We start from the raw sequence: 12,703 nt of genomic DNA, 5'->3' as shown, positions 1-12,703 counted from the left end.
GTGACTATCTCTCTCTCTCCTGTACCTGTATTTAGGTGCTCGATTATCTCTCTCTCTCCTGTCGCTGTGTTTAGATGCTGTGATTATCTCCCTCTCTCCTGTAGCTGTGTTTAGGTGCTGTGGTTATCTCTTTCTCTCCTGTAGCTGTAGCTTAGGTGATGTGATTCTCTTCGTCGCAGGGCGACGGGCCTGTCTGGGAGAGAGTCTGGCCAGGATGGAGCTCTTCCTCTTCTTCACCTTCCTCCTGCAGAGGTTCCGCTTCACACCACCGCCAGGGGTGTCCGAGGAAGACTTGGACCTGACGCCGTGCTTGGGGTTCACCCTCAACCCCTCACCCCACCGGCTGTGTGCTGTGAGCCGGACCTAAACCCCACTCCAGCTGATGGATGTGAACATCAGCTCTTTTGTTTTTTGTTTTTTTTACCAAACCTTTCTTGATCATTATTTACAGTGAATGTTTGTAAGCCTTGATTTGAGTGCTGCTAGATTAATAAACAGGGCTCCCCTCCACAGCTGAGGAGACAGTCTGTTCTCTTCATTCCTGGCTTCCTCAATTACTCACTCATGAGGGCCAGAATATATATATATTTTTTTTTTTGGTACTTATGGGCTCTTCCTACCCACTCAGGATGACCTAGACAGCAGCTCAAATAGTCAGTGAGGTTGATAAACGGTCTTCCAACTCGGTAAGCGATCCCTGGTTGAAATGGACATAAAGTTGCCACCATTTGGCATTTTTATTTGGAAGTGAAATGAAATGACATTTGTAGTAACCCTTAAATTGAAAGGTGCTGGTGTTTTCCGTAAAAGTGAAGGTCCCTTTTCAGAATGCAACACATTGGAAAACTCAAATCTTGCTAAATGTAAATATTTAAAAGTTTCAGCTGATTAAGATACAGACCAAAGTGACCTTGATATGCACCTTTGTACGTCGCTTTGGATAAAAGCATTTGCTAAATAAATGTAATGTAATGTAACAAGGGTTCATCGTCCTCATTCCCTGCTCACAAACCCCCCAGCCCCCACCCCCTTTGTAACTGTCAACAAGAATCAGCCAATGAGAAACAAGCATTTCTGCTGATTGATAATAAATAGTATAACTTTCCCCTGTATTTTCTAGGGGTTGACTTCTCTTCATTTGCTACATTTTAATCAGGTTTAATTATTTTAAATACAGGCAGAATCACACTGTTGGACTATATAAACTAAAGTAAATAAACTTTTAAAAAGCCAAACCTCCTGTCTGCATTGACTGTCCTCATCTTCCTCATGTTAAACGTCAGGAAAAAGCCTTGTGTAGGATCTCTTGGACACTTTGTTTTCAATGAATATTCTATAATAATTGTAGCGTGAAGCTTTGGGACCTGGGCTTGCCACTACACTGCGGTGAGTTCAATTCCCAGCTGGGTACTTTTGAGCAAGGTACTTTACCTGAATTGCTCCAGCAATCATCTAGCTGGAAATGTAAATGGACTGTATGCAAACACTTCAAATAACTCTAAATAAGAACATTTGCTAAACTTCTGAAATGCCAAAGTAATGGACTGCACTTGTGAAATATTCCCACAGAGTCCTCTTTCCTCCGCTAACTTATTTTTTTAATGCTGCTCTAGGAGTTTTGTTAACGTTTAAAATGAAGTATCCTTCTGAATGCTGAACAGCGTAGTGTGGCTATCAGATGACAGAAGATCTCCTGAGGAATGCAAACAGCATTATTGTGTTGGCAGCACGCTAGCAGGCTGCAGTTATCAAACCGTGCTATCAGTTCATCTGTCCTGCAGCCCGCACGGGACAAACTGTCACACCTGGAGTCTGCTCTCTGGACTGAGTGAACCTCTTCACCAAAATCGCCGGATTATCCTTTGCGCGCCATAACTTAATCACTTCACTGCATAATCGTGTTCCGTGCTTTTGAAAAGCTAACGTCGTGAGCGACGAGTTGGCGTCATTATCTTGTACATATTTTTACATTATCAATCTCTGCAGTGCTACACAACCTGTGTGGGGGGAAAAGCCATGGGTGTTTCTCAATATCGAGAACATCGGGCTCAGACCCGAGTTCTTGTGGCGACATAGCTCAGGAGGTAAGAGCGACTGTCTGGCAGTCGGAGGGTTGCCGGTTCAAACCCCGCCCTGGGCGTGTCGAAGTGTCCTTGAGCAAGACACCTAACCCCTAACTGCTCTGGCGAATGAGAGGCATCAATTGTAAAGCGCTTTGGATAAAAGCGCTATATAAATGCAGTCCATTTACCATTTGTGAAGAACACACAGTTAATACTTATCCTCTCAATACAAGGCAAAACAAAGAAACCCTTCATTGTATAGTTACTGTTTACAGAGACACTGTCAGCGATGCTGTACATAAAAACAGGAAATGGGGAGAAATTAGGCAAGGCCAACCCCTCCCCCCACCCCAAAGAATACTGAGGTTCAATAGAAAAAGAAAAAGTTAAATGCTTGCAGGGAGATAGTAGAATTTATCAGAGTAAACTGTGTGGGAATAATGACACCAACTCGTTGGGAATTTATCAGAGAAAATTGACGATCCTTTTCCTGTTGTGTTTATTTCCTGGTTTCCTGCTGCATGGTTCTTTTTCAGGAGAACACTGCAGGCTGATGAACAGAGATGTTTTCTCCATTTATGAAACATCTCTGTTCATTCCGGAGCAGTGTCTTTTCAAGACCCCTGTGTCTCAGAGCAGTAATAGGCAGGTGTACCTGTAAAAGGCACCTGTAAAGCAGGGCATTTGTCGTCAGGTGTGGTCACGAGGTGAAGTCTTCAGGTGTGGTCAATGAAAAAATAAAGAATAAAGGCCCTCTTTATGGTGGAATAAAATTATAATTAAAATTTCTCGGGGGGTGGAAATAAAGCAAAAGAAACTGGTCTTTGTCCTGTAATGAAGGCATTATTGTACTTGGTCTGCATTATACTGGGAAGGCAGATTCACCATCCAGCTCTGTCTTGAACTGTGAGGCAGATCTCTGGATATATGTAAAGGGTGAGTCTGTGATAAACTGGTGACCTGTCTGGGGTGCATTCCTGCCTCTCACGCCAAGGCATGCTGGGATAGGCTCCAGCACACCCCCCCCCCCTCCCCACGGACCTGACCATGATATGTGGGTATAGATAATGGAAGGATGGATGACTGAATGAATGGATGGATGGATAGATAGATAAATGAAGGGTGAGATTAGGATCATGTGTTCAGTTCTTGCCTGAATGATAAGAAGATGTGAATGGTGTTTGTGGAACAGGAGGTGCTCGTTTCTGCTTCTCTACTGTAGGGTCGGATCGCCAGTTGGAGACGTTCCCATCTGGCCTCTGTTCCACTCCGCCTGCAACTGCTCTGCGTCGTCTGCATCGACACACACAGCGTTAAGCCAGCTGTAAGCACACGTGGGACAAGAGGTCATACCGATGAATCGCCCAGAAACATTTCAGTTTTCCTGATGTACGCCCGGTCATAACTAAATATTGAGCATAACTGGAGCCGACGGGAACCATGTCACAACTGGTAGGTGAGGCGCGATCACAACAGAACGGCAATAAAACCACACAAAAGAAAGAACAGGCCACTCGGGGTTCTCTACGCAGACCGCACGACACAGAGCACTGACATAGGGCTTCCCCCACTGTTCACTTCTGAACGGGTTTCTCTATTAAATTGACCAGTTGATCTCTGTGAAAATGCCTCCTGTAAAGCATCAATAATTCAGTTTTATTTGTTGTTAGGAACCAGAGCTTCTTTCCGCAGAGTAAAGTCAGGACGATGTAGGAACCGAACGCACCACAGACACTTTATCGAAGAAAGTATGAGTTTACTGCAATCGCAGTGGCCAGTGGGAAGGTCAGTGAAACACAAGCACAAGTCTGCATGGCAGACAGTAACCCTCCCTGCGCTGGGCTTCTGTCCGGCCCGAAACACCCTCAAAGGGCCTGAATAGCTTGCATGCCCCGCCTTATCATGGCTCGCGGTGTTAGCTTTTCAAAAGCACAGAACACGATTATGCAGTGAAGTGATTAAGTTATGGCGCACAAAGGATGATTCTGCGATTTTGGTGAAGAGGCTCACTCAGTCCAGAGAGCAGACTCCAGGTGTGACAGTTTGTTCTGTACACGCAGCAGGGCAGTTTAACTGATAGCACTGTTTGATAACTGCAGCCTGCTAGCGTGCTGACAGCACAATGCTGTTTGCATTCCTCAGCTGGACAGGAGATCTTCTTCTATAATCTGATAACCACAGCAGTCAGTATCGTTAATCAGAAGGAGAATTCATTTCGACTTTTATTTAACTCAATTCCTAAAGATGAAAGAAATAGGTCCGCTGGGGGGAAGATGATTGTGTGGGCATATTTCACAAGGATAATCGATCACTTTTACATTTTAAACATTTAACAGATGCTCTTATTTAGAGAAATCTGAAGCCCTTATATACCATAAACATTTGCATTTAAAGATGGATATTGGCTGAAGCAATTCAGGTCTTTTTCCTGATGTTTAACACAAGGCAGACGAGTATGCAGAAAGGAGGTTTGGTTTTCGAAAAGTTTATTTCCGAAAGTTCATACACAGTTTTCACAGTGAATTAATTACTGCATGTCTGATAGTCACTCATTGAAAAGAAAATGTGACTTTTGCCTTCATTTAAAAGAATTAAACCTGATTAAAATACAGTAAATTGAAGGAATTTAAAAAGTAGAAAACATATACTTAAAGATATACTTTATTTGACCCCGTGGGGTAATTTGTCCTCTGCATTTTGACCCATCCTAGTTACCTAGGAGCAGTGGGCAGCCACAGTGCAGCGCCCGGGGACCAACTCCAGCTCTGAGGCCAGTGCCCTGGTGAAGGGAAACTGCAGGAGTGCACCTAACATGTGTGCCTTTGCGTGAAAAAACTTTTTGAAAAGTCACGTCTAATCTTTATAAATTCAGTCAACTCCACACACAAATTAAAACGGAAAATGCCCATGATTATATTCTGTGGGGGGGGGGAAGAGCTCCATCCTGGCCAGACTCTCTCCCAGAAAGGCCTGTCGCCCTGCGAGGAAGAGATAATCACAGCACATAAATACAGCTACAGGAGAGAGAGAGATAATCATAGCACCTAAACACAGCTACAGGAGAGAGAGATAATCACAGCACCTAAATACAGCTATAGGAGAAAGAGATAATCACAGCACCTAAATACAGCTACAGGAGAGAGAGATAATCACAGCACCTAAATACACCTACAGGAGAGAGAGATAATCACAGCACCTAAATACAGCTACAGGAGAGAGAGATATAATCACAGCATCTAAATACAAATACAGGAGAGAGAGAGATAATCACAGCACCTAAATACAGCTACAGGAGAGAGAGATAATCACAGCACCTAAATACACCTACAGGAGAGAGAGAGATAATCACAGCACATAAATACAGCTACAGGAGAGAGAGATATAATCACAGCATCTAAATACAAATACAGGAGAGAGAGAGATAATCACGGCACCTAAATACAGCTACAGGAGAGAGAGAGAGGTAATCACAGCATCTAAATACAGCTACAGGAGAAAGAGAGATAATCAAGCACCTAAATACAGCTACAGGAGAGAGATAATCATAGTACCTAAATACAGCTACAGGAGAGAGAGAGATAATCACAGCACCTAAATACAGCTACAGGAGAGAGAGAGATAATCACAGCACATAAATACAGCTACAGGAGAGAGAGATAATCACAGCACCTAAATACAGCTACAGGAGAGAGAGAGAGAGATAATCACAGCACCTAAATACAGCTACAGGAGAGAGATAATCACAGCACCTAAATACAGCTACAGGAGAAAATAATCACAGCACCTAAATACAGCTACAGGAGAAAGATAATCACAGCACCTAAATACAGCTACAGGAAAGAGAGATAATCTCAGCACCTAAATACAGCTACAGGAAAGAGAGATAATCTCAGCACCTAAATACAGCTACAGGAAAGAGAGATAATCACAGCACCTAAATACAGCTACAGGAGAGAGATAACCACAGTACCTAAATACAGGTACAGACTCTCTCCCAGACAGGCCCGTCGCCCTGTGAGGAAGAGATAATCACAGCACATAAATACAGCTACAGGAGAGAGAGATAATCACTGCACCTAAATACAGCTGAATTTAGGTGAATGAACTTAGTACAAACTGAAGCGTGTCTCTCCTCTGACTGAAAATAGCAACCTGTGGATCAGGAAGCTTACGTGTCATATCTGCTGCATTCTTGCATTGGTTCAGAGAGCTTTGCTTTGCCATGTGCTGCACTGTGCTGTACCTGCAGAGAAGGGCATGAAGGCGTCTCTCTTAATGAAGCAGCCCTTCTCATCCAGGAAGTGGCCGGGGTTGAAGCTGTGGGGGGTCTCCCACTCCTCCTCATCCTGCAGCACCGACGTCAGGAGCAGGATCACTGTAATTCCCTGCAACACACATACACACACACACACACGCACACACACATAGTATGTAAATAATTACTCCATATGTATTTGAGATGCCAAATCTGGCCGAATCCTTGCCCATTTATATATAGTGATAAAGATGAAACATTGCAATAGTGATAAAGGACACAGTTACCGTAAATAGTGATTTGAGGTCTTCAACTTGTTGTGCATGTGAAAAGTTGGAAAGCACCCAGATTGCATAATTTTGCCTAAGAAAGGACCCCTGTGCATGATAGAGCTCCTCTATGGAGACACAGAGGAGCCTTTTTGAACCATTTCTTCTGAGAGTGCAGAAAGAAGGGGAATCAAAGAAAGGGAAGGACAGAAGATGAGAGGTATAGAGGGAGAGGGAGGGAGAGGACAGGTGAGAGAGGAAGCAAGGAGAAAGGGAGGGAAAGAGGGAAGAATACAGATAAGGCGAGGTCGCTGATAGAACCTTCTTGACGAAGGACGGAGTCTAGCACAGTGGGTAAGGAACTGCGCTTGTAACCGAAAGGTCACAGGTTCGATTCCTGGGTAGGACACTGCCGTTGTACCCTTGAGCAAGGTACTTAACCTGCATTGCTTCAGTATATATCCAGCTGTATAAATGGATACAATGTAAAATGCTATGTAAAAAGTTGTGTAAGTCGCTCTGGATAAGAGCGTCTGCTAAATGCCTGTAATGTAATGTAATGTAATGTAAAGTGTCCCTGGAAGGTGACATCACAGCTGGTGGTGTGGGGAAGGCTCATGGGTACAATGTCAGCCAGTCTCTGGATCTCGTGGATCACGGCGTCTGTGTAGGGCAGGTTCCTCCGGTCCTCCACCCGGGGTTCCCGGTCCCCAATGACCCGACTCAACTCCTCCTGAACCTGGTCTGCACCCCGAGACAGAGAGAGAGAGAGAGAGAGACTTTTGACTTTTAAAACCCCGTTTATTATTAATCACACAGTCTTAATCACTTTGCAGCCCAAAAACAAAACCCCAACCAAACAGAAAAAAAGAAACCAACTCCAGTCCCACACACAGAAAACACTTAAAACTAACACCACTATCCCCATGTCTCCTATTCAAACCTTCAATTCTAATGTATTGCCCACTACTGCACACAGGACCTGCTGAATACACCACTTATCCTTGAAAACAGGCAAATCATTCATCAGCAGATAATATTCAAACTCCAGCCGTATCCTTGCTCGGAGCAAAAACCGCAACCACATTAACACCTCTGAGAGGGGGGGGGGGGGGGAGAGGGGGGGAGAGAGAGAGAGAGAGAGAGAGAGAGGGGGGGGAGAGATAGAGAGAGGGGGAGAGAGAGAGAGAGAGAGAGAGAGAAAGAGGGATGTTAATGTCACACGCTGAGTGGCACCGTGTGACACCCCTCATCTATTGGGATATGCAGCACTTCCGGGTTTGCCTCCTAATTTGCTGGATGGAGAGAGAGAGAGAGAGAGAGAGAGAGCAACCTCACCAACACCAAAACGAATAAGCAAACACCGTGACTCGCCTCCCTCACAGGTTCTGAGCAGAAACAATAAACTAAAACAGAACTGTACACAATACTCCAAGTGTGGTCCAATTGCGGTGTGTGTGTGTTTGTGTGAGTGTGTGTGTGTACATTTCCCCACCCTGTATGTGGGGGTACTTGGCCATCAGCAGCAGACCCCATCTCAGGGTGGTTCCAGTGGTATCCGTCCCTGCTGCAAACAGGTTGCTGACAGTATAGGTCAGGTTGTCGTCATGGAAGTAGGAACCTGGCTGGTCTGACTCCTGAGAGGGAACCGGGTGCAGGAGAGAGACCATGAACAATAAAATAAATAAAGTGTAAATTAGCCGTACAAACAATTTATGAAATATTAAATCAGGTTAAAATCATGAAATGATCATCTTGGTTCTTTTTTTCTCCCATTTCACCTCAAATAACTGAGCTGGAAAACCAATTTGGATACAATTTGGTATTTTACATCATCACACAAATTTTCATAAGAGTATTAATTTTCTCGTGGCAAATGTCAAAATATGGCCAAATGATGATCCAATGAATTTTCTGTGGGCATGGCTTATCAAAGAAATATTCCGATAATTTCAAAATTGTTTGGCATAAACCTATGAAACTTGATATAGATATTGACATAATATATTCATTAACTATTACAAGACTGCAGCTCTAACGCTGCTGCACAATCCAATCACATGTTGGTGCTATAGATTTTTTTTATTTATTCAACGCACTAAAAATCACAGTTCCCTTGCAGAGATTTCAAACATACTACAGTGACAAAATCCATCATTAGGAACATAGATAAGTGCTTTATGGGTGCTAGAGGGTGGCACCCAACAATGTAGTACCAAATTTGGTGCTGATTAGTCACTTGATGTCGCTATAATAGTCACTTGAATTTGCAGTTATTAAATCATCATAACTCCTGCACTGTTTAACCTAGAAATTTAAAATGGCTGTCAGTACATGTTTCTCCTCAAAAACGATACCAAAACCAACAAAGAACCATTACACCAACATTTTGGATTTTCCTCCAATTTAAATGTTTTGGAAAAGACTTAAAATGCTTCTCCTCCTACAGAAATTGACTGATTTCAACATATTTTTTCAACACATTTTGTTTCATCACACATACCTATACATACCTTTATACAAGTATTAATTGTCTTGTGGTTATATTTCCGGAGGTTATGTCAAAATATGGGTGAATGAAGATCCCATGAATAATTGGACATGAGGTTATGAAACTTGATATGGACAATGACAGTAGGATCAAGACTCCAGCCCTGAAGGCAGCGCTCAATCCAACCGCATTAGATATCCAAATATGAATATTCAAAAATTCACTGCTGTATCAGACAGGTCGTAAGTTGATGGCATGGCCCACAATCTCTGTTGGAACATACATATGAAAATTTGGTGCCCACTGTCATTCAGTTTTGGTGTTTGCCAACTATTGCTGATGCTGCTTGGACCCCAGGAATCACTGCTTGCAGCTGCGTTTTCTTTTTTCTTTAATTTTTCATTTTTTCTCCCGTCACCTCAAATAACTGTGAGCTGACACGGCCCAGAATCACCACGCTTTGTAGGTTTGTTTAGAAGGCTGTACTCTTACAAAAACAGAACCACAAAACACTTTTTGCAAACTACAAAAAACATTTTTGAGCAGAGGACAGACCTGAGTGAAGTTCTTATAAGCTAGAATAAAATCTGCATTTAATAACTATTTATAAAGGAATCCAAAGTTCAAATTTGCAAATATTAACCATGCCATTCACTTGGTTAAATACTCTGCAGAATGCAGTATTCCAGAAGCATTCACCATTAATCATGGAATTATGTTTAACTTCAGGATAAAAACAGAATTGGGCACAGTTGAGTTGCCAGTTAGAGATTCTTTCATATCATTGTATATTTCGGTCATAAATATGTTCTATTGATTATTCTCAGGGATCTGTAAGTGTTGTCAAATAGCATATTTTCAGTAAAAATATATTTTTGATATGATTGTGAATTCTGGGTAATTCATACACATAATTACTGGAAGCACGGATTGTGGAAAATTACCTGGGACCCTCAGCAGTGTTTTAAAATATTACCTGGCAGCATCTAAAGAGTTTATTTGAAATACTGCAAAACTTAATTGAACAAGGTCAATGCAAAGACCAAAGAACAGAACACAGTGTACTCATCCATGATCCAGTAACAACAGTGTTGCGAAACAGGATTTGCCCCCTTACTGATTTCCTCCTCAGTTACTCAATTGTTAGTTATTCAGTTACTTACTGGAAAGGGTTACAAAGCCATTTCTAAGGCTCTGGGGCTCTGGGACCACCAAATCACAGTGGTCAATCTTGCCTGGAGTGGCTGGCCTGCTGAAATTCATCCAAGGGCGCAGCAACGACTCATCTATGAAGTCACAAAAGATAACAGAAGAACAGCCGAAGAACTTCAGGCCTCTCGAGCCTCAGCTGGAGTCAGAGTCGAAGCGGGTGCCGTAGATGATGGCGCCTATTATGTTGGAGACGGAGTAATTCACTGGCTGAGTGGTGTCGAAAGGCTCACCTAAAGAACAAATAGGAGGAGAGGTTGCAGCAATTATTGCTGATAAATGTGGTTGGTAGTTCCAAATTAGGGAGAAAAGAGGGGTTAAGGCTTTTTGGTTACAGCTCTCACCCTTAAAATTCTCAAACACCTCGATGAGGGAGCGGGATTCCTCGATGATCTTCTCCTCACTCCCCCTCTTGCCCATTCCGAAGTCGCGCAGGTTGGTGAGGGAGAAGCGTCTCATCTCTTTCCAGGAGTTTCCGTTGGAGAACAGCACACCTGGGAGAGGGCAGAACGCCACAGGGGGAAGAAACTAAGATCTGAATTTCACGCATATTTCTTGTGCTAAACGAAAAACAAACATCTACAGTTTTGAAATCTGTAGGTCTGGTGACACGTGTGCAAATAAGTGTAAATGTGGAACACAGGTCCGCTATCCTATCAGGCACCTGCCAGAACACGGTTGCTGCCAGCTTTTAGTGGTGTTGTAAAAATCAGCACTACCACAGTTGGATGGCGGACTGCCCTCCAGCTAGTTATTTGAACACCCGATCTTCATGTGGAATGCCTTGCCTTGATTGTCCAATGCTGCACTGCTGTTGTGCTTATTTTGGAATTTGCAAAATGCCAGCGACCCCTAGCTGTGGCAACAGCAGGCTGCTAGTGGGCATTTCAGGGTCTGAAAGCATCCGGCCTGAGACAGACTATTGGATCTCTGTGGGGAAAAAGTTATGTGTGAGCAAGCCTGTGGCTACTGTAGCCAGACGGATAAGTGTCCTTGGAGATGGTCAAACCAACAGACAGACGAGATTGGACTGGACTGCATACCGTGCTCTTTGAAAGTATCTCTGAATATGGGTGAAATTTCCCGGTCTCCAAACTCTTCAGCGTAGTTGACCAGCGCCTGTTTGACCGTCTTGTAGCCTGCCAGGACAACCACCTTCTTGGGGCCCAAGTGTACGGTGAACACAGATCCATATTTCTTAGACAGCTGGAGAGACAGAAAATAAATTAACAGGATTTGATCAGAACTTCCTCTGTGACAGTAACCAAGTTACCTCCATTTTGCTGTCAATAGTTTTGTTATTGAAAAACACAAAACATGAACAGCCACAACATCACTGACAATTGCCTGGTTCTGATCAAAACAGACTGAACACTCTTTTATTTCAAACATTTTGAATGAACAGCAGGACATGTTACAGCACAGGCAGACATATATTCTCCTTTTAGATTAGAGTGCAGCCTTTGATACCATTAACGATTCTAATCAAATTGATAGACTCAAAAACAGGCCGTGGCTCTGAACTAATTCTCTTCTTACCTATTTAACAGAAAATTTTGGATTTGGGTGAAATTACCTGCAAACTTGTTTTACCTTTTCCCTTTTATGACACCCGTGTTACATTTACATTACATTACAGGCATTTAGCAGACGCTCTTATCCAGAGCGACGTACACAACTTTTACATAGCATTTGTTTTACATTGTATCCATTTATACAACTGGATATATACTGAAGCAATTTCGGTTGAGTACCTTGCTCAAGGGTACAACGGCAGTGTCCTACCCGGGAATCGAACCTGCGACCTTTCGGTTACAAGCCCAGTTCCTTAACCACTGTGCTACACTCTGTGTTACATCTCCCCATTCTAACAGAATGACTTTCTGTTTGACAAAATTGTCTAATCGGTGTCTCACGAAGTTGGATGTGTCACAACCTTCCAGCTATAAACTGATTCTGGCCTGTGTCAATGGCACATCCTTGCTCTCGTTCAGTTTATTCACTCCTTCAACTTTGCACTGGGAGTGAGTGGCTCCCTCACTCCCAATGCAAATTCTGCTTCCGGAAACTGTGGGGTTATCTTTTAACCCGAGTCTCAACGTTAATCATCGATGTGCATGCAGTCCATCCTTTTCCCTCCAAGGCCACTACAAAAAAAAACCATGTCCATTTTATCCTCTGGAGACAGAACAAAATTATACATTTAAATGGAAAAGTATAGGGACACTGACTATGCATTATAAATAAAACAACAAATGTGGATGTAAATGCCCTCAATTTAAAGCTGACTGTCTTCAATTTAATCTTATATTCATTGTTTTATGTCAGATCCAATGTTCTGGAGTACAACATAAATTGTGCTGCTCTCCTAATTGTCTTGTGTCGAACAGCATGTGCACGTGTGGCCCCACAACTG

General features: G+C 43.0%; 2 protein-coding genes across 6 annotated transcripts in view; one reads left to right on the top strand and one right to left on the bottom strand.

The window, feature by feature from the left end:
- Window positions 1-1,236, top strand: part of LOC118219617 (cytochrome P450 2K1-like) — a 607,214-nt gene extending 605,978 nt beyond the window's left edge. For all 5 annotated transcript variants that reach the window (XM_035402935.1, XM_035402939.1, XM_035402938.1 and 2 more), the window contains exon 10: window positions 180-1,236. In XM_035402935.1, coding sequence (XP_035258826.1) covers window positions 180-367 — 188 coding nt within the window. In that variant the 3' untranslated portion in view covers window positions 368-1,236. The remainder of the gene's footprint in view (window positions 1-179) is intronic.
- A 2,040-nt stretch (window positions 1,237-3,276) lies between these two features.
- Window positions 3,277-11,566, bottom strand: LOC118220411 (cytochrome P450 2K1-like). The gene is made up of 10 exons (XM_035404271.1): window positions 11,561-11,566; window positions 11,331-11,493; window positions 10,632-10,781; window positions 10,428-10,520; window positions 8,083-8,217; window positions 7,163-7,331; window positions 6,909-6,924; window positions 6,307-6,448; window positions 6,034-6,075; window positions 3,277-3,356 (listed from the first exon to the last, which is right to left on the bottom strand). The coding sequence occupies exons 1-10, from the start codon at window positions 11,564-11,566 to the stop codon at window positions 3,277-3,279; spliced, it is 996 nt and encodes a 331-aa protein (XP_035260162.1).
- Between the last annotated feature and the right edge of the window lie 1,137 nt (window positions 11,567-12,703).

This window comes from Anguilla anguilla, chromosome 2 (genome assembly GCF_013347855.1).
Source record: "Anguilla anguilla isolate fAngAng1 chromosome 2, fAngAng1.pri, whole genome shotgun sequence".
Lineage (NCBI taxonomy): Eukaryota > Metazoa > Chordata > Actinopteri > Anguilliformes > Anguillidae > Anguilla > Anguilla anguilla.
This window is presented reverse-complemented; position numbering and strand designations above follow the sequence as displayed.

What these genes read in the sequence shown, in the direction of transcription:
- LOC118220411 (XM_035404271.1), bottom strand. An exon ending in GGTGTTTGAGAATTTTAAGG is followed by an intron (nt 10,521 to 10,631) that starts GTGAGAGCTGTA and finishes TTTGTTCTTTAG; the next exon opens with GTGAGCCTTTCGACACCACT. An exon ending in CTTCATGCCCTTCTCTGCAG is followed by an intron (nt 6,076 to 6,306) that starts GTACAGCACAGT and finishes TCTTCCTCACAG; the next exon opens with GGCGACGGGCCTGTCTGGGA.